The sequence below is a fragment of the Carlito syrichta genome, unplaced genomic scaffold (genome assembly GCF_000164805.1).
Source record: "Carlito syrichta isolate Samal-C Ts95f unplaced genomic scaffold, Tarsius_syrichta-2.0.1 Scaffold239811, whole genome shotgun sequence".
Lineage (NCBI taxonomy): Eukaryota > Metazoa > Chordata > Mammalia > Primates > Tarsiidae > Carlito > Carlito syrichta.
The window spans coordinates 182,875-210,751 of NW_007183907.1; the positions used below are offsets into that span (position 1 = coordinate 182,875).

The 27,877-nt window shown below is 33.4% G+C and overlaps 1 protein-coding gene across 1 annotated transcript in view; it reads right to left on the reverse strand.

Moving 5' to 3' along the window:
- Positions 1-27,877, reverse strand: part of MACROD2 (MACRO domain containing 2) — a 161,452-nt gene that overhangs the window by 56,330 nt on the left and 77,245 nt on the right. Inside the window, exons 3-5 of the mRNA XM_008051866.2 lie at positions 25,050-25,130; positions 9,021-9,095; positions 8,680-8,772 (exon numbers count right to left, since the gene is read on the reverse strand). Coding sequence (XP_008050057.1) covers positions 8,680-8,772; positions 9,021-9,095; positions 25,050-25,130 — 249 coding nt within the window. The remainder of the gene's footprint in view (positions 1-8,679; positions 8,773-9,020; positions 9,096-25,049; positions 25,131-27,877) is intronic.

The window sequence follows — 27,877 nt, forward strand, 5'->3', positions numbered from 1 at the left end:
CAATAACAGTAAAGAGATTGAATTAGTAATCAAAAACCGTTCAACAAAGACAAGTCCAGGAACAGGTAATTTTACTGGTGAATTCCATCAAACACTTAAAGAAAAATTAATGCCAATCCAACTCAAACTCTTCCAAACCATTTGAAAAAAAGGAAACATTTTCAAACAACTCATTTTATGAGGTGCTAATTTATCCTAATTGTCCTAATACTGAAGTCAGATAAGAACACTACAAGAAATTAAAAAAAAAAAAGAACACTACAAGAAATAAAAATTACAGACCAGTATTCCTGATGAAGATAGAGTTAAAAATATTCTCAACAAGATACTAGCAAATTGAATTCAATAGTATATTAGAATAATAACTTAATAACGCAAGGATGGTTCAAAATGTGGGAATCAATCAATGTGATAGATTACACTGACAGAATGAAAGATAAAAACCATATGCTCATCTGAAAATATGCAGAAAAAGCACTTGACAAAATTCAACATCCTTTCAAATGCTCTCAACAAATTAGGTATAGAAGGAATATACTCCAACATAATAAAGGCTATATATAATAAGCCCACATCTGTTATCATACTCAACAGTAAAATGCTGAAGGCTTTTTCTCTAAGATCAGGAACAAGAAAGAGATACTCACTCTCTTCACTTTCATGTGACACAGGACTTGAAGCAATTAGGCAAGAAAAAGAAATAAAAGGCACCCAAATTGGAACAAGAGAAACAAAATTATCTCTGTTTGTGAATGACAGAATCTTATTTGTAGAAAACCCTAAAGTCTCTAGCAAAAAGTCCTTACAACTAATAAACAAATTCAGTGAAGTTGCAGGATACAAAATTAACATAAAAAATCAGGTGCATTATTATACACTAAAAACACTAAAAATGAACATCTGAAAAATAAAGAAAACTATCCATTTATAGTAGCATCAAAAACAAAATACTTAGTAATAAATTCAAGCAAGGAAGTGAAAGATCTGTATACTGAAAATTATACAGCACTGATGAATGAAATTGAATAAGACTCAAATAAATATAATGATATTCCATAATCATAAATTAGAAGAATGAATATTGTTATAATGTCCATACTACCTGAAACAATCTACACATTCAATGCAGTCTCTATCACAATTTCAATGGCATTTTCACATAAATACAGAAAACAGTTCTAAAATGTATATGGAAACATAAACTATCCCAAATAGCCAAAGAAATCTTGAGAAAGTTGAAAAAAACTGGAGACATCACACTTCAAATGTGATTTCAAACTACATTACAATGTCATAGTAATCAAAACAGTATGGTATTGGCACAAAAATAAACACATAGACCAATGGAACAGAATTGAGGACCCAGAAAGAAACCCATTCTCAAAAGTGATATATGGTGAACTTCTATGTTTTGTTCAGTCTAGAAGACTTTGAAAAAATACATATAAATAAGAAATTCTTGTCTTTAATAAGCAAGATTCTTAAAAAAAAATTCTTAATAATACATAAAATGATGGTACATTTTAAAATTGAGGCATCCTATAAGTACATCAACAGCTACAGTATGTGCACATCTATAGTATATGTGGACTAGCAGTCCTTGGCACAAAATGATAGCAAGTAAAATACCATCTCAGATGTAATTAGTTTACTTCCCTACCCCAATACTACCTAGATATTTTATCACTGTCTGTTAAACATGTCAAATAGTTAACAATAATAAACACATGAGGTGAAAAAAAGGGTGGAAATGGCAGTTTGACCTTTAGTCTACTGCCTAAGATTTGAAAATGGGTGAAAGAGATCCCTGGGTGTCATTGCTGCAGAAGGCTGGGTGTTGCCCTACATACTCCCTTTGATTCATACCCAGTTATTTGATTCTATGAAGTTATTTGATTCATACTCAGTTATTTGATTCTATGAAGTTATTTGATTTGCCAGACTTTCTATTCACCAGACTATTTTACATATCTGTAGAGATAGAAGATAGCTTTTAGAAAACTTGCAGTAATGAACATGAGGTTTGTTCATAGCAATAAAAATGAATTTTCTCTAGTGGAAAGGAAGGATACATTTTATTATCCTGTATGATATTCACTAGTTTGGAATATTTTAGTGCTCCTAAATGTATGTGTTTATATGAATATGTTCAGTATTCCTGAATGTATGTGCATTCTGAATTTATGTGTATCTTCATGTATCCATAATTCATAACCCATATACAGTCATACATCCCTTAAGATGAGGACGCATTCTAAGAAATGTGTCATTAGGCTATTATGCTGTTGCGCAAACATCATAAAGTGCACTTGCACAAACCTAGATGGCATAGCCTACTACATACCAAGGCTATATGGTATAGCCTATTGCTTTAGAATACAAACCTGTGCAGCATGTTACTTTACTGAGTACTCTAGGCAACTGCAGTACAGTGGTAAGTAGTTGTGTATCTGAACATATCTAAACATAGGAAAGATACAGTAAACATATGGTATTATAATCTTAGGGGACCACTATGGTATATGTGGTTTGTAGTTGACCGAGACACCATTATGCAGCACATGACTGTACAGATGAGAGATGAGTTACATATTTTATATAGCATACATTTATGCACTTCAAATTCTCATTTGAAACAGTTTTGACACCTTACTGGTTTCCTTATTAGTAAATAATTTAAGGAAAACCTTTTACCTGCATTAATTTTATATTTGTATGAGTCACAATTTTATCTTTATGAAAATTAAAATTACAATTTAGCTTATACTGTATAATATCTTGGGAGGAAGCAAAATAAAATGAGCATATCACCAAATATTAATAGTCATACTCACTGTCTATAGAGAAGATTGATTTTCTAAAACATTTAAGGTTAGTGTATATAAAATAATGCTTAGATGCAAGTAAATGTCCATCTTTTCATTAGTTGTGATAAGGATTCAGGTACTTCATGCACAGAGTTGTAAAACTCTAATGTAGCAGAGAAGAATAAAAAGTTCAACATTTGGAGACACAGTTCCATTTAAGCAAAAGGTGTTTTGTTTTCGCAAATTAACTTTGATAAACCACCTACTTGTAGAACTTCATGTCTCATGGCAGAACCAGACCCATGGAGGCATGATACAAGGTTAAACTGCAAATGAAATCGAGGGGTTTCATTTACAGTTAGGGAGTGAAGAGGTGAAATATGTGAAGGTGGAAGTGTCTGAGTGGGAGTAAAGTAAGGACTAGAGACAGCCTAAGAGGAAAAGGAAATTGAAGGTTGTAGTGAGACATGACCAGAGGAAGGAAGGTGGAACTTGAGATGAGAAGAAATAGACCTTACCCAGTGATTCTCAGAGATGTTGGAAAGGATCATAGGTTTCCCCTAACGTGTAAACTGAAGGTTCAGGGCAAGTATTTTTTCTAGATTTTAGAAGATAAGATGATCACAGCAAGCTAGAGGATTTTGACAAATTCAAGAGGCTTGAATAACTTTCCTACTGTGAACTTTAGATATGTACAGTCTAAATGTACACAAACACACACACACACACACACACATACACATACATATATATATATACTGTGCACACCAAAATTACTGTTATAGCAGTGAAAATATCTTTCATTCTTTTATGTATCTTAATTTTAAAATCATAGGGCAGTTACATTCTTGTGAGGGAGAAACATAAAGAAGATTAATATTCTAAAAATAAATTTTTAAAAATCACACAGTGTAAAGAAAAATTATATATTTGCTTCTTATCTTATACAATGTAATTTAAATGAACTGATTTGCTATTTATATATTGCATACATATACATATGTAAAATTTCTAAAAATTTAGCTTAAAATTTTATAATTTTTTGTCCAATGTTTTTAACCAATATAAGGAATTTCATTAAACACTAAAATATTCATAAAAACTGATCAGGAACCAGCATTTTAAAATCTAACTTCTATTCTGCAACAAAATTTTGGCTGATGAATTTCAGCTTCAAAATATAATTAGGAAAAAAGTCCAGTAACCAGAAAAAACAATTCAAAAATGAAACTTCCCTAGAAGACTAAATAATAGTACTGCAAATGAGAAAAATACAGTATTATTAAAATAGATTTCATCTAAAAGGATGAGCTAGAAAGACTTTCTGAAAATAGTTTCCATAAAAGTTCGTTTATTATTCAAGATGCAAGTTCATATAACATTTTGCATGAATTAAAAATATGCCTGAACTATGATTCTCTGTAGCTGGCTGTGAAAGCCCACATATTAGGGATTCTGTGTATGGTGACATTGCTGGTGCAGGGCCTGCTTTTCAAGGAGAGGGGAAAGACTCTGTCAGGCATGTGAGAATCCTATGAATAATGGAAAACACCAAGGGCTGTGTAGTGGTGCTTTGTAGACTAGATAAATTCCTAACGGATTTGATTGGTAGGAGCAGAAAAGAAAGTGGCTCACTTACAATGTGTTCACCAAAAGATGAAACAGTAGCTAGAGGAGCTGCGAGAAAAGATGTTTTCCACATGGACTAAGAAAGATGGTGGTTGAAATCCAACCCAGCTCTGAGAATTGTTTGTGTGTAAACCTGCTTTGAGCTAAAAGATAATTCCACCCCTCTTTAAAGTAGCTTCAGGGAATAATTAGCTGTCCAATGATTGTTAAACCCTAATGCAAAATATGGCTAATTTGCCTGATCTTTTTGCCTGGTCTAGGACACCTCTGCATTTTTATCCATAGAATATAATGAATAAAACTGGGTAAAACCTCCAATTTCAGGCTTCAGTATCACTGACCATTGGTTCCCATGCCATCAGTCTTGTTTCCTCAAATAGCCTTTTGAGAGTATTTATTAAATTCAATAATGTCACAATTGCAGTTTTGAGTTCATGCCCTTTATTATTACCCTAGAAACTGGGATCCTTAGAAGTTAAAGAATTGCCAGGAAATAAACGCCTAGACTAGAAGCCCTAGCCCTCTGTACACTTTGTCTCAACATCATGCTGGCCAGACACCAATACATAAACCTAAGGACATGGTCATTTATATTTGCTGCTGGCTTGCACTTTATGCTTACTTGCATGCCTGTCTCTTTCTCTCTCTCTCTCTCTCTCTCTCTATGTATATATATTTCTCCCCCAAGAAAACAACAGACCAAAATAAACTTTAGGTCTCCATCAACATTTTGTTCGACCTTAGGTAAACACATAAAGGATTGCTATTCTATGCTATACTTATTAATTAACATGAAAAAGATTGGGATGGAATATATGCATTTTATGTAACACTTGGGGGAAAAAAGTTCAATATAGATTCATAATAAAACACAAATGAAAATTCTGTGATACAATAATAACACAATGTTGATATAGTTGAGACTGTCAAATATTTCTACATTCAACTAGAGGTAAAATGTTAAGAAAATATTTTAATGCTGGTTTTATATTATGTATTAAAACATGAGATTATTTTTAGAGATCGCCTATAATATTACTTTTCTATTTGGTTATTAACTTAAATGATGTTATTCCACTGGATTTCATATGTGTGGCACATCCTGCTGGGAAATCATAAAACTGGACTCATTTAGGAAGAGGCAATGATGCTATATGAGAAAAGCTACCATATGTGAAACCTCACTTTATGCCTGTTGAAATTTTTGTATTTCAGGTCTCCCAGGGACATGTCCATTGTGCTATTGTGTAATTTTATCAGCATGAACTTCTGCTGAATATTTTTCCTTCTTTTCAAAATCCATATTTCAGTAGAACTAACTTCAAAACTTAATGTTGCAACATCTGCGTCCATACACCTGGGAGCCATAGAAGATGTATCCTGGAGATTATCTACATTTTCTAATCTTATAAAATGCTACAAAATGAGAGGAAAAGGTTATATTTTTTTCCGAACTGGAACTTTTTTTTTTTTAAAGGAACCACTTTCTGTCTCCTTAGAAAGATTCTCACAATAAAAGAGAGCCATACTCCTAAAGCTATAAAGAATATATCCAGAAATGTAATAGAATACTCATTTGTTTTGGTTTACAGAGAATTCTTAATACATATGTGCAATTTTCCATTAAGAGACTACTTTGTGAATATATACAAAACCTGGAGCTGTGGTCTCAAAATGTTTTCAAACAAGACTCTTTAATAACTATAGAAATCAAAAGAAAGCACTTTTTTTTTTTTTACTACTTTGAGTTTATTTACTACTTTTCTCTTGCAGCTCTATCAGTAGCTCAATGATATCTTTCTCTATAAATAAAAATTATGGTTTTATTTATTTTTCAGATAGAAGATTGAGATACTGTCGAAGAAAAAAGAGTTTACTAATAGAGAGAAATGCCTTCCACCTCACCTTCTTTCTATCAATTGTTTTATCTTTTATAGAATAAAATATATAGTAACGTAAAGAATTCAGAACGATGTCAAGACTGCCTTCAGGGGGTGATGCTGTCCATCAAATGTGTACACCCAATGGTTACTGAAGAATAATGTAGAATATGTGACTTTCTATGAATTCAAAATAGTTCAGAAGAACAATGAATAGACGTGGGGAACTCCACACATGGATTTTCTTGGCTTTGTCGTCAATTTACCAAATTATGACAAATACTAAATGTCTATGGAATGCCTTCTATGTGTCAGGCATTGCTGTGATTGCTTTACATGTGTTACTCATTACATTTTCACCATAACTGTCTGTGACAGGTACTTCTGTCATTACCATCCTACAGATGAGTGACCTGAAACAGATAGGCTAAGTGACTTGCTCGAGGTCATCTAGCTTGTCAGTGGTGGAGTAGAGTAAGTGCAGAGAGCACCATGAATCTACACTACTCATTTCTCTTTGAGTACTTTTCTTATATGTAACAGAATAGTTTTCAACCCCTACTTTGATTCAAAGAACAAAGTGACAAAGGCGATACATTGAAAGTTATTTCAAATTTGAACACCAGAAATATTTGAGGCAAGGCCAAGTGAGTATTGATGATAAAGATGGGAAAGGAAAATGTGGTTAATTCAAACCTGCCAGCAATGTTCTCTTACAGTGAAAAGTCAGATTTGAATGAAGAAATTCAATTTCAGCGTTATTACAAACAAGTAGCAGAACTTGACCTCGCTTCTTTCCCACATGCCATTCTACTGTTGGCAGAAAAAGTTTGGCATATGTACCAGAAAGAGAGGAGAAACAGGTATTTAACCCTCTGGAAACTTAGAGGAGTATTCAATGCTAGGAAAGTCACTGGAAGAAGGGGAACACGTTGGTGTGCAGAATGCAATCTTTCCCCCTACAGGTCAAGTTAAAAAGAGAAAAATGTGCCAGTTGTTTGATGTTTTTTAATCATTTGCGTTTCTTGAGGCACAGTATACAAAGGAAATAATTTCTGCTACAGAGAGGTTAAGCTGGGTGACCCTGGGCAAGTTACTTGGGCACAGCATTGTATATTCTACATTTTAGAAGTACCACTGAAGAGAGCAATACCATATATCTGAATCTGAGTAAGGATTGTTTTAATTCTCAATTATTATTGTTAGACATGAATTACGTCAATGAAATACGTCACATATACCCTTTATTTGACTTGACAGGAACATGGTGTTGTGAGCCTGAGCTAGGATTTGCAATAGAAGAAAGGTTATAAGAGCTATGGACATGGAAGAATATTGTGCTATCACCGCAGTGGAAATTTTGTTTTTTTAAGTGTTGAAATCACTAACACGGTTTAGCAATTAAACTATGTCAATGCCTCTGCCAAGAAAAGTTCATAATTTGGAAGCTGTAGTTGCTATTGACCTGATTTTACAATTGAGATCATGTCTGTGTTTTAATTTGGAAACAAAATTGATCACTGTGTTCTGTAAACAAGACCTGTCAAGTTATTACCCTGCAACTGCTTTGTAAATACATATTTATTTAAGAGAAGTATGATTTATGATATACTGCAATAAACCAATTATTTTATCAGCTTCTTTTATGAGATTGCTTCATATTTAAAAATTGAATTCTTCAGGTTCTTCCATTAACACTAAATTTCTATGATAACACTTCTTTAAACAAGATTTTTAAAAAACATTCCTATAATCACTCCAGTATATTGACTTTTTGCCCCAAAAGTGCTTTAATATTTACCAAGTGTTCCTTCCTCCTATATCTCCAGAAATCATTATAATGCTTACTTTTTGAAAGTAGTATTCATTATTATTGTATCCTAATATAGTGGATGAAGTTTGTAATTTAGAAGGTTCATATAATGTGCATATTTTACATAAATTGCTTCTTTAATCACTACCATATGAAAGAAGATAGAATGAAATCAACACAAAAAGGTCAATCTATTTGTTTTAAAGCCATTTCAGAATTTCTTTGACCTTTATCCACCAACTCCATAATTTTCGATTTCTTGTAGAATTTCTCAGTACTGTAATTTTTAAAATTTAAATTGAATTTACATGAATAACAAAAAACATCTTCATGCTACACATATGTTGAAAGGAAAAAAATGTCTCAAGAATCTTCTTTTGCTACTTCTAGATTTTATTCTACTTTCAAAAGCAGGTTCAGGGTTAAAGAAATGTTTATTTGCCTCCTTTACAAACTGTCATTGTGAGGATAACATTGATGGTTAAATTCTAGGTAGGAATCCAAAGAAAAATGCTCTATTCTCAGTGGGTTAGTTTAAAAGCAGTCCTACCTGTTTCACCTTCTTTTTCTTCTTGGTCATCTGTTAGTGGAATCACTTCTGGTTGTTCTACAACCACGGCATCTTCTTGGTTTGGTGAAAGTTCTAAATAGAATGAGACAGAGGGAGGCTCAGAGATGTTTTAGTTGGAATCACTGAGAGAATACAGTGACTGTGGCATAGAAAGTTAAGGTTCTTTTTTTGTCTCCAAGTTTCAACAGGCACACAAAGTAGAACACTTTTGCCATCCTCCAGTAATCATTGCCTAAAACACACATGCACAAGTATATATAGAAGTCATGGTTCACAGTCTCATCTCATTCTCTGATAACAATATATTTGGGTCTCAGTACCTTCTGTTTCCATATATGAGCTCTGGGACTCTGTCTCAATTTTTATTTCATTCTCTGTTGAGTCATTGTCTTGTCCTGTTAAAAACAGTGATTGAAAAATAAAAGAAATGTGATATGCATGACCATAACTTTCTCCCTGGTTTAAAAAAGCAAAACCTTCAGAAATCATGCTTTAACTTTGCATGGAGATACAGAGAACAACTTTGAACCACAGTGGAGAACAGAGATAACAGTTTTCAAGTCATCAGATTCATATCAATTATTTTATGAGAATGCCCAGATAATTTAGGTAAAAATCTCTTTTTTGGATTAACTAGTGTAGCTAGCATCAAGTTTATAAATGCACTGGGTTTGAATGGGGGACACAATCTATAAATTTTCAAGTTTTAAAATAACTTCTGGGTTGTATAGGTTAATTTCCTGTTAATATACAAATATATCTCATATTGAGGATTCCTAGAAAATTAAAACACTACTCATACACTGATTCTTCCATCATGAGAGCATACAAAATGTGAATCATGTGAGCACATGGGAGGTGAATGGCATACCAGCTCAACAATCCTCTTAAGACACATGCTAAACAGAATGAAGGTCAGGAGAGAATTCAGTCAACTCTTGATTACTCTCAGGTTGATTACTGAGTAATGGTTTTTCTTTCATACCTCTTGGCTTCTCCTCCTGCCCTCCCCTGTAGAGATTAAAACATTTAAGTGCTCATTAAGAGAGGAAATTGAAACCTGTCCATTTTATCTTTTGCTAATGAAAGATTTTGAGCTGAGGTTATTTAAGTGTTGAGTTTAAGAAAAAACAGCTAGGTTGGTTATAGGCACAAAAGGGATATATAGGCACATTTTTAATGGAATTAGTAATTTGCAGATATACCTACATATTCTAGGTCAGTGCTTCTCAAGTTTCCATGTGCACACAAATCACAGACACTTCTTTGTTAAAATGCAGGACTGATTCTGTAGGTCTGTGATGAGGCCTGAAATGCTGCATTTTTGAAAGTTCCCGGGTAATTTCAATGTTGCTTATCTGTGGGTTATATGTTGAGTAGCAACGGGGAGGAATGGGGATGAAGACCTTGATCAAATCCATGTTTTCAAAGATCTTTTAAAAAAATGGCACTGGACAAATGTGATGTGCACTGCATCTGGGCAGAAGTCTTGAGATCCTCTGCAAGTTTCCTGTAGCTCTCTTGATCCTAACTGAGCATTCTCCTTCAGCCCAGATCTTGACTTGAAAACACGTGGAACAGAGCCAAGCATGGCCAACCAGAGACACAACAAATCTTTGCTGCTGAAAGTCAATGAGTTGTTTGGGGTCATTTGTTACCAAAGCCGAGCTGACACATATAATCCTTCATCCTACAGCTTTGTCTTTGATATAACTATTCTTAAACCACCCACTATAATGCTTCCCTTGATTTATTCTGTTAGCCTGACCAAGGTTGGGGGGGAAAAGTTTTTTTTTTCTTTGTGTGTGTGTGTGTGTGTGTGTGTGTGTGTGTGTGTGTGTGTGTGTGTGTGTGACATCCAATCCTCTTGAACTCAGTTTTAATCAAAAGGATCTGATAAAATATATAAAGCTAAGGCATGTCTACTTATCTGATCACAGCTAGAAACCTCAAACTGCATTTGATGACATTCTTTCATTACTCCTAAAGTTTCAATACAATGTCAAGTCTTGATGATTCTGCAAAATATTTCTCTTTCCTCAATTTCCATTCCTTCTTCCCCTTACCTCATTCAGGGATATATCGTCTGTCTTTTGGATCTTCCATTTATTCTCCTGTAATATATTTTGTGAATTGCTAGTAGAAAGGTCATTTAAAACATGGATTTGTTCAAGGCCTTTCCCTTGCTGAAAAACCCCATTTATCCCAATTCCTCCTCATTGCTACTCAACGTATGACCCACAGACAAGCAACATTAGAATTACCTGGGAGCTCTTCAAAAGTGCAGAATTTCAGTCTCATCACAGACCTACAGAATTAGAGTCTGCATTTCAACAAAGATAACCATGTGATTCGTATGCATGTGAAAACTTAAGAAGCACTGACCTAGAAGATGCCAATGTGTCTGCAGATTATTGATTCCATAAAAGGTGCTAGATTGTCCCTAGATACTTCACATATATTATCTCTGATTATCATGTTAACCCCATAAAGGAAGTGCTGTGATCCTAATTCTGCTTTCAAAATTTGTAACTATTTGTATCTGACTACCTTCTCTTTTATGTTTTGTATGGCCTGGAAATACCTTTATTTTGCCCTTTAATTTTTTTAAATTAAGATCTATTTGCATGTAGTAAAATGCACAAATCATCAAGTGTACAGCTTGATAACTATTTACATATACACATGCATCTTCCTGTGTAATAACCATCCAGATCAAGAACATTTCTTACACAAGTGACTTCCTTTTGTCCATCCTCCCACCAGGTAACAGTTTTGTCTGTTTTTGAAATTTGTATAAACAGAACATACATTGTATGTTCTTTTGTATCTTTTTATTTTTTAATACTGGTTTTCTGTGTGATTAATTGCAGTTGCTGTGTGCATCAATAGTTTATTCCTTTTCATTGATATATAATATTCTACTGTCTGAATATACAATGTTATATGAGTGTTGAATTGTTTTCAGTTTGAGGCTATTATATAAATAACACTGCTATATTGAATAACACTGCTATAAACATAATTGGATATGTCTTTTAGTGCATTTATGTACTCATATATGTATGAAGTCAAAGGTGAAATTTCTAAGTAATAAGGAACACATATGTTTAGCTCTATTAGATCCTGTAAAACAGTGTCATAAAGAATTTGTTCCACTTTACACTTCTGCCAGAAAGGTACAAGAATTCCATTTGCAGCTTTTATTCCTTAGATTATGTCATGCTACTTCTGGTCACAAAATTATTTAATGTGAAGTAGAAAGCAATGCAAAATCTTTCCCTAGAAATCAGTTTCAACCCTTATCACCTTTGGGTACTATATAGAGCAATGATGACTGCCCTACTGGTCATTCTACAATGGATTGAGTGCCACTAAATGGTTGATATGTCAGGTGCTGGGAGTAAATTTTGAACAATAAAGATGCAATGTCTGTACTCAAAAAGCATATAATTGCAGGAACACAAGGATTATGTGTGGAAAAAATTCTTTCTAATAAGAAGTGAAAGAGTTCCAATTTTTTGAATAAAAAATCACTTCTAACAGATTTTTAGATGACAGGAAATAGAAAAATAATAAATCTATTGGACAATAAATCAAGACTGAAATATTCTCAATAGACTGAATGAAGCAAAATGAAATTTAACAGGAATGAGTGTAAAATTCTAAAATCAAGTTTATAAAATCAACCTTGAGAAATGGGATTTGGGGGGCACATAACATCAATAAGGGTACCCAAACTTTTCCTTCATGATGACTACTTATGACCTAACCCTGAATTGTACCCTACATGTTTAAAATAAAAATAATCATTAAAAAAATAAATGGGATACAAGAACATCAACCCTATTCCTGATAAACCTAGAGCCATAGGTTTTGCATTCCAGATCCATTATTGATGCATACTAGAAGGACACCAGAATGGCTGGATGGAGAGAAAGAGTCTGTTATGAAGCACATAGAAATTAAAGGGAATATATTCAGTTTATCTCCTGGCAAATATCTTGCCTGGACTGCTATTTCTAGCTCATCAAACAAAGAGAGGAATTAAAAAATTAAAAAGTAATATCAGAATTACACTAAGTGAAAATACTTTTGTAAAATATATATTCAGAAGAAAAGAATATAAAAATGTATCTTTGTATTTGCAGTGAAATATAAGAAAGTAATGGATAAAGAAATGAAAAGATGGATTGAATGTACAGTGAAGTGACTGAAACAATAAGAAAAAAACCTACAAATCTAAAACCATGGTGACAGTATTAACATCTGCAATGGATGTCATAAAATAAAGCAAACACTATAGGTTAAAAAAACCAATGTTTTAGCTATCAAACGCTTGAATGAAAGTTCACTAAGAAAGCAAAGGTAGGAAGTAAATGAAATGTGAAATGATGATAGATACAACAGATGATAGAAAATAGCAATGGAATTTCTAATATAAGGATTATAGGAAATCTAAGCAACAGTATTTTATCTATGTGACGGCAACCACTAAATAACATATTATGAGGTTTAAAAAGATTGTAGATAGTAGAATGTGATTTCATTTTTTTTTAAACTACACACACATTACAAGTGCCCTTACATACATTTACATTAGCAGGGACAAAAACTGGAAGACCACATCTCAAATATTAACACTGATTATCTTTGAATGGTTGATGAGGATTAATTTATAATATTCTTATCTTGCTAATCTACATTTTGTACTTTATAAAAATTGCATATTCTACGATTTAATAATTAAAATGAAACACTTTCAAAAATAGAGAAAAATGCTCTTAGTGATATCATAGAAGAAAAGATTTTGACTAAAAGGTGTGTGTGTGTGCGTGTGTGTAACCAAATCTAAACACTTTTTTTCAGTCTCTATTTGGACTTTAGAAACACTTGAGAAATATAACTGTTGAGTAACTTTTCATTTAATGTCCCTCTTTCTTGACTTTTGGCCAATTAATTATCATTCCCTATGCTCTAATAGTCATTTTCTAAACATATTACTTTATTTCTTGCCTTTGTACCTACTTAGCATGTGTTCTCAATGGCTGAGATATCCTTTCTTCTCCTTTCCTACATAGTAGAATTCTCCTCATTTTTCAAAGCTAAGCCTTCAATTTATCTTTTTTGTGTAGCTACTCTGAATTACTAGGCAAGATTGATCATATTCATGTCTTTGCTTATTGTGTTTTTGCCCATTCATTCATTATTATTAGCCTTATTACACTGCAATATAGTTGAATCTGTGTTTGTCTCTCTTACCAGATTATGAGCATGTCAAGACAGAAATTTTGTTTTATTCATATTTTTTCCTCAAGCACCTATTAATAAGGAGTCATCGATAAATGTCTATTTAATTGACTCTATTATGGTACTCATCAAAGTCTGTAAATAGTCATTAAGCACCATAACTTACTCTCTCTTGCATTCTTTAACGAAGTAAGTGCCTTATGCTACTAAGCATTTCATATACTGTATTTGTTGCAGAGAATCCTGAAATGGGAGTAGTAAGATAACTGAATGTTTCAGGACAAATCACAACCTCTTTGGCCTTCAATTTCATCATCTATAGAACATAGAAAAGACTGTAGAACTACATAATTTCCTAGGTTTCTGTGTCTTTTGGTGAAGTTTCCAGTCTCACTGATGTTTGCTTATTAGGTGGGGTGGATGATATTGAGAGGGAAACTTCCTTGTTCATTGAGTAAGCTTCATTCTCTATCAGTCTTGGAAGGGAACTGACCATCAAACCTACTCACCACACTAGGTCATTGCCAGGACCTTTGACTCATTATTTGCTATCTGGCTCTGTCTGTACAACAAAGGGAAAGAACAGAGTATCTAGGGAGTAGAAGCAATCAATCTGCATTCCTGTGTGTCACCTGGTCCCAGTGCTCCACTTGATAAATTTTGAGAGGAATTCAATCAGGAATGAGAAAATCACAACTCAACAGAGCCTGGGGCACTGCTGATAAGAAGGGACTGCTTGAAGTGGCGATCTGAGGCTGTTGATGAATACCAGGGAATTTCCATGACTTGTAAGGCCTGGCATTTCACTTGGAGGATAAAAGCCTATTTCAAATTTTTCTTGGAACATTTCCCTTCCCTGCTCTCTAAACTTGTCTCTAGTCCCAATCTGTAATCTGTATCACCTGGATGCTTTACATATTTTGGTAATCTTTTCTTGAAAGACAAATACATATATTTTTCCCATCCCCATTTTTTTCTAAAATAAAATTTGTAAGAAATGGGAAAGAAATGAGGTGCCCAGCTCTGAAAACAAGCCAGAATTTGGCATATGACACAAGGACGTGGTATGTGTGAGCTCCCGGTCCTGTACCCAGGCCTGCTGTACTGCCACAACATTTGCCTTTCTCTTCAGTGTACTCTGACATGCACATTCCATCTTGCTTTCTTGGCCCCATGGGGCAAGATTTAGATTTCCCTCTCCACTTTCAGACTAGTTGAATTCCCCCCACTGTCCTCTGCCCTAATCCCTCAGGGCAGAGGAAACAAAAGAACACAAAGATTGCCACAGTTTATGTATATGTTTTTCCTACAGTGAACTCACTCATCCATACTGGTGGGAGGGGACCATTAGAATAGATAATCCACAAATCCATTCACTTCTCTTTAGAAACTGATCACATCATTGTTTCTTGGAGTCTTGGTAATTAAGTTTGGCTCAAACTAATACTTTAGCTTTAATTAATTTACATAAAAATTGGTCTGGGACATTAATCTAGAATTAAGCAATTCTAGGGGATAAACCTAAACTCACTTTGTAAATGGATTGTTTTTTAACAATAGCAACAACAATCGGTTTTATTGCTTGTAGATTATTAGATGCACAAATTTTCCTAAGAATAAAGACTCTGTTTCTTTGATGTCTTAAAGAGATCATGGAAATTGTGTCTTTTTGTTAAACTTGAGATTTGATTACTGCTAATATTCAAAATTTTACTTTTACTATGTCTAAAAATATTCCAGGTTAAGAGCAAAACTTAAAACAAGATTATGAAAATTTGATTATCTTCTAGACATCCTTGCTTTTCTCCTAGGGCCAACAAAACTTACTTTCCTAATGCAAATTATTCTTAAAATTATTTTTCCTGCTGTACTTACAAAAGAAATGTTATTTCCTTATAGATACTCTAAAAATACATGCAAGTATTGAGAATTGTGGATAATTATATAAGTGAGGGATGCCACTTTTAATATTGTGAATTGCCATTTTTTTCTTGTGTGCATGTGTGTGTATATATAGTTCATAAAAACATATACATGTATTTATACACATAGTAATTTCTGTGTATATGTATCTGTGCATAGATACAAATAAACGCACAAATATGTAAATATATCCTGAGGTCAAAATATATTTATGCTTTGAGTCCTGCTTTTTTATTTCATATTTTAATAGGCATCATCCACTGTCACTATAATTTCTTCAGAAGTCTTAATTTTAATAAGATGTGTAATGTTCCATGTTATAGATGAACTTTCAGATGTTTCCCTTTTTTTTTTTTTGCCATTAAACACAATATTGCAATGAACATTTTAGTGAATAAATATCTCCATACCCTGGGTGGGTGTTACCTTAGGATGAATCCCTGAAGCATAATTCTTTCATCAAAGGGTTTGCCAAAATTGCTGATAAGGAGGTTATGCCCTTAGTCTTCCACTAATATTGTGTGAGTGTGTTTGGAAACCCGATTCCCACTAATTTTATGAATTTTCAGTTCTACTTAAACTTACCTATATTTGAAAAAATAAAATACTATACTGTGATTTTATTTGCATTTTTTAAATAATAAAGAGAAAAAGAATCTCTTCATATATATAATGACCATATTTTTTCTTTTGTTAATTTTAATAGAGTCTTTTGCCCATTTTCCTCTTGGGTTGTTTATATATTTTTTATTGATTTATAATGTCTTTTTTTTAAGATAAGAAAATTAGCTCTTTGTCATTGATGTGAGAACATTTTTTTCTACTAGTTTTTAAAATTTGATTATAATTTTTATGTATCATGGCAACATGTATATATTCAGGTTTAATTATTTCCATCTTTTATGACATTTGCTGACATATGCATGCATACATATGTTACAGATATATGCATATAAGTTTGTATTTTATAATATGCATATACTTATGAGTCTGCAAGTATATATTCACAGTTCAAAAAGCTGTTCCATTTTTAAAAATTGCTTTTCGGTTGCTTTGTAAAAAGACAAAGTTTTAGGGCAGCTTTAGGTTTACAGCAAAATGGAGAGCAAGGAATAGAGATATCCCATGTAGCCCCTACCAAAGTCCATAACTTACATTAGAATTCACTTGTGGTTCTACACATTCTGTGGGTTTGGACAAAGGTATAATGACCTGTAGCCACTATTATAGTATCATATAGAGTATTTTCACAGTCCTAAAATTCCTCCTATTCTTCCCTCCTCCTTTACTTCAGGCACCAACTGATCTTTTCTTTGTCTCCATAGTTTTGCCTTTTCCAGAATGCCATGTAATTAGATTCATACAGCATGTAGTCTTTTCAGATTGGCTTCTTTCACTTAGTAATATGCATTTAAGTTTTCTCCATGTCTTTTCATGACTTGATAGTTCATTTCTTTTCAGTGCTGAATAATAACCTCTGGTTCTTTTACTCTAGTATTTTTATAGTTTCATTTTTACATTTCATCTTTGCTCCTTGTGGAATTTACATTGTTGTAAGAAATGAGGTTGGGATTCAGCTTATTTTTCCAAATGGCCAACTAGTTATCTTAATGCCATTTATTGAGTCATTTTTCTTCAAAATGTCAGCAAGAATATGTGCTGAAATCCCAGATCTATTGGGGTCTATTTCGAAACTCTTTAGTATGTTTCATTGATCAGTCTGTCTATTCCTACAGCAGGACTACACTGTTAATCACATTTTTCAAACATTCCATGTCATTCTTAGTCTATTGGTTCTGTCACTGACCGATAATAATTTATCTGTGAATTCCTCATTGTATTTCTAACAGATTTTTATCTATATTGTATCTTGCCATATCATTTGACACATAAAGACCCATCACTATTATATTTAATCAGAAACTTAAATTTTTATCAATATAAAATGACCAACTCTTTCTCATTTGAGACTAGAATTCTAACTGGATAAAGCAGTTTCTTCTAAAGTAGTTTTTCATGTTTTCTTTTGATGTTTATTTCCCAAGTATATCTTTTCCTAACTTTATACTTTTAAACCTTTACAATTTTATTGAGTTTAACTCAATCTGAGTGGTTTACTTACACTTACTAAAGTAACCTACTTATACTTACTGCCATAACTATTTGCTTGTGTTCTATTATCTTATTAGACACATTGTGCTTTTTTTTTTTAACACTGCTAATTTTAAAAATTATTATTATTTGCATTACTGAATATATTCTCATGTTTGATGTGATCTTTTTGGGAAATTTAGAAAGTAAGATATCTTTAATTCTATCGTGATTTAATTCTATTTGTAATTATCATACACTTTTTCAAAGCAAAGCTTAAGGTAACTTATATTGTTAGGATCAATAACATGATAGGATTTTTAATTTTTGAGTTGCCTTTGTGGAAGTCAGCTTATGTTCAACTCTCTCTGCTTCCCACCATAATCTTGTTTTATAATCCTTGTCATTAATCTTTTCTGTCTTTTCTCCTTCCTACATTTTCTTCCTCAATTCATTACTTTCCTTCTTCCACTTTTTACTATTTTACTTTCAACATACATATAGAAAAATATAAAAATATATAGGCAGCTTCATTAAATAACAAAAAAGCAAATACAAAAAGTATGTATTTTTATAACAACCATCAATCCCAGTAGCCCCCGCCCATGGCTCCCTCCTAGGCAGTACCTCCTCCCCAGTCACCAAAGTTTAATCAACACCCTGACTACCATAGTACTCGTTACCTAGATTCTCTTTATTGTTTTACCACCTCACCATGTCTTTCTAATTATTGTTTTTGACCACTTTTTGAACTTGATGTAAATGAAATTGTACACTATATATCCTTTCATACCTGATTTAGTTTAACAATACATTTGTGAGATTCATCCCCATTTTTGCATGTAACTGTAGTTTCTGCCAAGATTTTTGCATCATAACTTGTCTTTTTTCTGATTGTTTTTGAGATTTTCCTCTTTATTGCTGCTGTTGAGTAAGTTGATTATGATGTGCTTAGCTATAATTTTCTTTATGTTTCTTGTGCTTGGAGGCCAAATAACTTCTCAGATAATGTGGGTTCACAGTTTAATCAAATTATTGAAAAATTTTAACCATTTTTTTACTTGAAATTTTTTTTTTTTTTTTTTTTTGGTCTCTCCCTTCCACACTCACCTTCAGAGACTCCAGTTCATTAACTGGAATTTCAATACCATAATTCCAGCACAGTAATTATAATTATCTGTCAAGTTGTTTCATAACTCAAGTTTGCTCTTCTTATTTTCTTCAGTCATTTATTCTCTCTCTGTTTCAATTTAGGTAGTTTCTATTGCTACATTTTCAAAGTCATTAATCTTTTATTCTACATTGTCTAATCTTCCAGTTCCTATCAAGTGCAATTTTTATCTCGTGCACAGTTTCATTTCTAGAAATTCAATTTAGTTATTTTTATATCTTCTATCTCTCAAATTGACAAGGCCAATCCTTATTTTACCTTCTTGGAGATGTGGAATACAGTTATAACAATAATTAACATGCCCTTACATATTAATTATATCATATGAATTTCTGGATTAATTTCTAATTATTGATTTTTCTCTCCTGTGTGTATGTTTTCCTGCTTTCTGTTAAGAATTATGATGAGTAAACCAACTGAACAAGACAGAGGATCAGGAAATAAAACTATAGACCTTCAATCAATTCATCTTCAACAAAGCTGACAAAAACAAACATTGAAAAAATATATATAGAGAGAGCAAATTGTACTGGGAAAACTGGCTAACCACATGCAGAAGAATGAAACTGGACTCCTACCTATCACCACATACAAAAATTAACTTGAAATGTATCAAGGATTTGAATATGAAACTTTAAGCTGTAAGAATCTTAGAAGAAAACTTGGGGAACATTCTCTTGGTCACAGGAACAGGCAACGAATTCATGGCCAAGTACTCAAAAAACAAATGTAGCAAAAGCTAAAACTGACATGTGGAACCTTATCAAACTAAGAAGTTTTGCACAGAAAAATAAAATATCAAGAGAGTAAAGACAACCCACAGAATGGGAAAAAATATTTGCAAACTATGAATCTGACAAAGCCCTCACATCTGAATGTACAAGGAACATAAATGAATTGGCAGGGGAAGAAAATAGACCCATAAAAAGTGGGGAAAAGACATGAACAGACATGTCGTAAAGGAAGATGCCCAAGCAGTCAACAAACATTAAAAAAAAAGTTCAACTTCACTAATCATGAGAGAAATGCAAATCAAAACTACAATGAGATATCACCTCACACCGGTCAGAATGACTATCATCAAAAAGTCAAGAAACAACAGGTGTTGGCAAAGCTACAAAGAAAAAAAGAACATTTCTGCACTGTTGGTAGGAATGCTAGCTAGCTCAGACTTTGTGGAAAGTAGTATGGTGTTTTCACAAAGAACTATACATTTGAACTACCATATGATCATGGATGCAAGTAGAGAGCATCACTCTAAATGAACTATGATGAGTAAACCAACTGAACAAGACAGAGGATCAGGAAATAAAACTATAGACCTTTAACCAATTCATCTTCACAAAAACTGATTACTGTATGTTCTTACTCATAAGTGAGCCCTAAACACTGAGCATAAGAGCACAAAGGCAGGAACAACTGACACCAGGAACTGCTCGAGGAGGGGGAGGGGATAAGGGGCACACAATAATTAATTAGGTACCATGTTCACTACCAGGGAGAAGGAGGACTGACTAGAAGCCCAAACCTCACTGCACACAACTTACTTATGTAGCAAATACTCACATGTACATGGTGTTTTCACAAAGAACTATACATTTGAACTACCATATGATCCAGCAACTTTATAATAAAATAAAGTGAATCGTGGAGTCTGAGATTTTGCTCTACTTGCAAATCAGCAAGTTAGCTAGTCACAATTCCCAGGAGGCTGACAGGAGACATAGACTCCCAAGCCAAAGATGGAAACCAGTTTATGGAACAATAGCAGCAACCACAGTATTGAAATCTGTTCCCTAAGGCCCAATTCCCACTTGATGACATGAAGTGAACCAGGTGATGCCTGCACACTCAGTGGGTTATATCACAGGAGAGGAATTCCAAGCTTAGAGAATCGCAAGATTCTCTTAATCTTATAATAGACAACTTGCTGCTTTTGATCTGGAGATAAATTATCCTGTTCAAGAATACAAGCAGTGCCTATGATGAGATATGCAGAAACGTGAAAGGTACGAAGAATTGTCTTGCAATACTTCTTTCCTTGCTTGGCAATTTTGTTAATTTCACTTTGTTGGTTGTATTTATATTCCTATAAGTATTCTTGAACTTCTTTCTGGGATGTGGTTAATTACTCAGAAACATTTTGATCCTTTCAAGTCTCACTTTTAAGCTGTATTGGGGAAGACAAGAGCAGCATTTCATCTACAGCCTGTTTTACTTCACTACTAAGGCAAAAGCCTCTGAGTTCTCTATGAATGTTCAGGTTTTTCAGTCTGGCTGGTGGGAACGGGCACTCCTCCTACTGCTGCACAAGCACCAGATATCATTCCCTTAGATCTTCTAGGGTCCTTACCCAGCCTTGGATAGTTTCCTTTCATGTATACACTTATATAAGTACTCAGCTGAAGATTTGACGAGATCTCTCTCTAGACTTCTAAGCAAGCCCTAAGGAAAACTGTCCCGCAAACTCTACCTGCCTTGGCCTCCCAGTCCTCTCAGCTCTGTCTCCTTAACCTGGAGAGTCTTTTGGACTCTCCTGGGTTCCTTCTCTTTGCACCATAGCATAGAAACTCTCTTCAGGTAGCTGGCTGGGGCAACCACAGGACTCACCTCAATTCCTGACACTCAGGGATCATTAACACTTACAAAATATCAACGTTAATTGATACTTTAACTCTCCATGTTAATGGGACGACATTAGGGCACTTTAATTTACCTCATTCCAATAAACATCATTATTGTGGTATATTTTAATGTTTTATATATATTTATATCTTAACAACACATTATTATTATTGATTTATAAATCCAGCAATATTAATTTAGACTTATCTAATAATTACTCTTTACTTTGCTTTTAATTCCTTCCTCCCTCTTTAACCTTCTATCTGGGATTAGTATCTTTCTACCTACAGAACTCTAGAATTCTCTGGTGATGAACTGTGCCTTTTTTTGGAGGGGGAGGCCCAAAATGTCCTCCATTGACCTTTATTCTTGAAACATATTCCCCCCATCCCGGTTTAGAATTCTTGATTTGCAGCTTTTTTGTGGTAAAGGCTTAGTTATCAGTCCAAGTGTTTGGAGATTGTTTTTTGGATGTTCTCTTTATCTTTGGCTTTTAGTAGTTTTACTAGAATGTGCTTTGTTGTGGATTTATCTTTATTCTTTCTTCTTGGAGTTCAAAGGACTTATGGAACATTTGGCCTGATGTCCTTTGTCAATGTAGGACATTTCTCATCGTAATTTTTTCAAATACTTATTCTGCCCAATTCTTTCCATACTGTCTAGGACTCTAATTAAACTTGTGATAGACTTTTTAAATTAGATCCTCAGTCTCTTTTTCCCTTTCTTTAGTGTTTGCCATCTTAATTTTTCCCCTACATTTTTATTTTAGATATACTATTCTGACCTAACTGGTAGTTCACAAGTTCTTTTTCACTTATGCCTAATATGTTGTAAACCCATAAATCCATTCAGTGAATTCTTAATTTCAGTTATAACATCTTTTGTTTCTAGACTCTCTTTTTAAAATTATTTTTGTTTTGAATTTCCAGTTCTCAACTGAAATTTCAATCTTTATTTCCTTATACATATTCAAGGTAATTATTTGCTACTTTATGTTTACAATGCTAATCTTTTCAGTTTATATGGGCTTCTCCTGACTTTTTGTCTTACTTTCCATGTTACCTTATTTCCTCATTTTTTTCTGGCTGTTTTTTATATGTATGTGCTGAACCTTATATATTACAAATTATTTATGCAAATAATTTGACGACAACAACACTTTTTTTTTCTCCTAGTACATATTTTATACTAGTTTGTCCTAGGTGCCTGGAGGAGACCAGCAATCAGGACTCGTCTTAATTTAATTTGGAGATTAAAATTATTTGAAGCCAGGTAGCAGTCTTTCAGAAGACCAGTCTACTGCTGGTTCATTCTTCCTGCCACAGTACAGGGGGGTTTTCAGGGTCCCTTGCCTTTTTTTAGTAATGGAATTCAGACACTTTGTGTAGAATCAGCAAACATCCTAAGGTAAAAAACAGTTCCAAATTTGGGGTTCACATATCTGGAAATTCATCATTTCCCAGAATTTAGCTTGACAATTCTTCACTATCTTATTAGTTCACAGATGTCTTTAAACAGTCTCTCTCTCTTCATCTATACTATATAATAATGTGAATACTATATTATATTATGTTTTAGTAATATGGAATGTAGAATACTATGATTAATATAGATTATTAGTAATAATCTTAGCAATACCTATTAATATAGAAAATAACATTATTTTAACATAGAATAATATGCAATATATTATAATGTGATACATAATACAATCAAATAATATATATAACACATATAATTATATACAGGGAGTGCCAAAAACTATATACATATTTTAACTATCATGCTCACTCAAAAGATGACATTAATCAAATGTCACCATGTGACAGGCAGGACAATCAAACAAAATGGCAGAAGCATGGCTGAGTGAATATCATACTACACATTGCTGTAGTTATCCAATTCAACTTCAAAAAGTAGTACATAGATAACATCTCTTAAAATGTGTACACAGTTTTTTTTGGCACCCCTGTATATATTTTTTGTCTAGTTGTTTTTAGAGAGAGAAATGGTCTAAATTATTTAGACTTTCACTATTGAAAGCAAACCTTTCTTTTGTCTTTCTGATTTTAAACCAACTTATACTATAAATTTTAAAGTTAAAAACATATATATAGGTAATATACTTTGGTGCTAATTTTGAGTAGTTATTTCAAAATTATTTTATAGAAAATAATTACTTCCACATTTTCATACATTTAGTTAGTTCCTTATCGTATAGTTCCTTCCCACTGTACCTTTCTCAGTCTTGAATTTTGCCTTTTTTCTATTTTTATTATTTCTGCTCAGGATGTCTGTTAGTTTATTCAGAAAGGATACCTGGGTGTTCTATTTTCTTAATCTTTGTATTCTTGAGAAAATATTACTCTTGACTTCATGCATGAATAAAAACTTCACTATATATAGAAACTTTGTCCTTTAGAGCTCTGGAAATGTTACTTCATTTTCTTCTAGCATTTAGGATTGTGGAGGAAGAAGGCTAAAGCTAATCTGATTCTGATGATTTTGCTTATAACTTGATTTTGACTTACATGTTTAAAAAGCCTTTCTTTATTACTTATATTCAGAAATTCCATGAGGCTACATAGGTGTCTGTGTTCTCATTTGAGTTTTTTGTTATCTTTGCCAGTAAATATAATGTGTACTCTCATGTTTGGGGTGGAGGAACTGGTTTGTATCAGGGAAATTTTTCTGTTATTTTTCTACAGATTGCTTCATTTCTGTTTGTTCTATTCTATCTTGTTGGTTTTCCAAGAATATGGAGATTTACTCTCCTGGATTTATTCTCCATGTTGTCCAGTGAGGATACTTACTCTCATTGTTATCACACATTCATTTCAGTAGTTGTAAACCCAGTGCTTATAGAAGTCAGGCAGGTAACAATAGACAAAATAAATGAAACCAGTCTGGTACAAAAATAATGAGTTGTGGGCAGTGTGGAGAGCAAAAGCCCCAATAAAGATAACAGCTACCAATTAGTTGAGATTTGTACTAGTAAAATATTATCAGAATTCCATTTTTTCCAGAAAAAGTCAAAACTTCTTTTTATTAGCATGCGCCTGTAATTCCGGCTACTCGGAAGGCTGAGGCGGAAGGATCGCCGAGCCCAGCAGGCAAGGCTGCGGTGGCCTGGAGCAGCCACTGCACTCCAGTCTGGGTGACAGAGTGAGACTCCAACTCAAAAAAATAAAAAAAAAATAAATAAAATAAAAAGTGTAATATACCCCAGCAAGGAGAAAACAACAACAACAGCAATAATTGATAACTGATAAAGGGTCTCACAACTTACCATTGGGATGATCTTGGTCACACACAGAACAATCTGTTACTTCATTGTCTTTTGTACTTTCATTGTCATCCTTTGCAGACTCTAAGAACAAACAAGCAGAACCTTTAGCTAGCATTAATTAACTGGGAAATAGAGCAGCTTCTAGCACTAACATGAGAGATTTATATTTGGGAAAACCAGAACTCATTATATTTTTATAAGTAACCATTAAAATTCTTAAATGTCCATCAATAAATAAGCTTTTCTTACAGCACTGCATAAGATATCTGCACAAAGCTTACAAAGGTAGAGATGTGGCTGGGACATCTTTTTGCAACAAAGGAGGAAACATAAGCAGGCTTTATGCATCAGTAGATGTCTTAGAATTGTAGGAAAGGATAGGAAGGGAAGGCAAAACAGAGAAGATTAAAGGACTATCTAATTTTAATGTTCTTAATGCTTCCATTACTGTGGTTGTTCACATATGGGCGCCTTGAGTCCTTGAAAAAGTCAAATATAGAGCCTTGAAATCCGGTGGTAATTAAGTTAATCTTCCTCAGGAACCGTAACAGTAGAACAATAGCAACGAGGGAATGCAGACCGTCTGGTCCCTGCAATGTCATTCCCTCCCTCACACAGCACATTTAAACATAGAATCAGCATACACTTATCTTTTTTGTTATAGGATATGTTTACAGGAAATATCATAGCTAAAAGGATTCTGTGACCATGGTCTATTACAAAGCTAGAAAGGGCCCCTTGTTGAATGTTTGAGGCCTCTCTGGAGGTCCTTTAAAAAAGCGTTGAAAAGAGACTGTGAATGGATCAGGACGAAAACAGCAAATAGGCCTTTCATTCATTTTACAAAAACTTATTATAGACCAAGTATATACCAGGCACTCTTTTTAACTCTGGAGTGCAAACAGGAAACGGAACACCAAATTTCTGCCTTCATGGAGCTTACGGTCTAGTAGACAGTTTTTATGCAGATGAAAGAGAAGAAAGCCAAAGGTATACGAAAGCCATTGACTTATCTTGTGGGCAAGGGGCCTCAGAGAAAGCTGGAGATGGTAGAGCAACACCTTGATTACTTACAAACAGTTTCTCTACTGAATTTGCTTCTCTCAGTTGAGTTTTAACACCCTAACAGAGTTGAGTCATATGAAATCTGAAATAAACCATTCTTTCTTTGTTTCCCTCTCCCTCCTCCCCTTCTCTCTCCTCCTTCTCTTTCTCTCAAAACAGGAGATGGCTTTAAACAATAAAGTTTGGAATATTATGAGACAGTTTGTTTCTTGAACCTGCCACAAGCAACATTTGATGGACAAGTGAGAAACCTGGGTAGTTAACATATGATTCAAATTTAATAACCAGTGAAGCAAGTATACACCCGAAGTGTGTGGTTTTAATTAACTGCAAATAATTCCCCCAAGGCAAATGTTTAATTATCTGCACTGCTTCTTATTTCTTTCTGAGACTGACAATAAGTTTAAAAGTCCAAATTTGGAAGCAAAACTGAGCACAGACACATTTTCCAAATTGTTATCTCGCTCATGTCAAATTGTTTAAAACCAGCTCCCATTAAAATATGCTCTTTTAATTTTGGAGCTAAGATGTGGACTAAAAAAAATTCTTTTAATACTGCCTTCCATATTAACAATGAAAATAAATAATGATGAAAAAGCTACTCTCTGGATCAGACTAAATTTCAAACTGGAAGTGTTTTAGTTTTACTTGTTTGTAAAAAATAGTATTCTTCAATATTTAGTCTTGTGCACTTATTTCTCTTAAACATTAGTGTTTTAAGATTATCCAAGATTTTGCATGTAGCTAAAATTTATTCATTTACACTGAACAGTAATTCATTATTCTCTCTAATTTACATAAACATTATGCTTCTGCACCAAATATTGCATACGAAATGTCTCTTAAAAGGCGATTTACATTCTGTTTACAAGTTTATAGTCTAATGATTCACATAAGATGAGTGAAAAGCACTTTAAAAATTAATCACTGAACTGTACCTGTTTTGTTTTGTTTTTTTAACTAAAATCCATATCTTTAGCAAATTAATTGCCTCTTTGATTTCAATTTTCTTGGGGAGTTGCTTTAACATTATTAAGGCACCTTCTGATCTTATGTGCTCTATATCAACTCTATATAATGTTATGTTTCTATATAATGCATTTCATTGAACCCAAGATGCATTGTTATTTGCATTATTATTTTGTGCAGTATTAGAAAAAATGTTGCCTACTGAACTCTAACACATCATCAATTCTTAGATGTGTCCTGATTTTAGAAATTAAATATTTGAAAGAATATGCATCTTAGAAATGTCATTTCAGTATATTCTATGTGCACATGTCTTTATGTATACATGTCTTTATGTAATAACAAGGATTTCATATTGATATGACACATTATCAAACTTACAAGTTCACTCTATCATACCTGTGAGCCTTTTCTCCAGAAATGGTTCTGCTGCTACATACATCAATAAAGTAGGCTAAAAGGTACTATATGAGCCCATGACAACATTCACAATAACCAGGTCACTATAAAGATTGTTTCCACTGAATTTACTCTGCTAATAGGACTATCTGAATTTCTAGCCTCATAAACTTTAGCAAGCCTAGTATATTTTAAATCATGGGTCCCATTCCATTGTGCCTAGTTGTGGGTTTAAAATGGCAGTATAGGTTGGCTGCTTAGGCAGTGATGAAAACTGCACCATATATATATATCTGATATTATTATTTATAATGATAGAGAGGGAAAACATATGTAGTTGTTATGGTCTGAATACTTGTGTCCTTCCAAAAAGAAGGAAGGTGATTAGATCATGA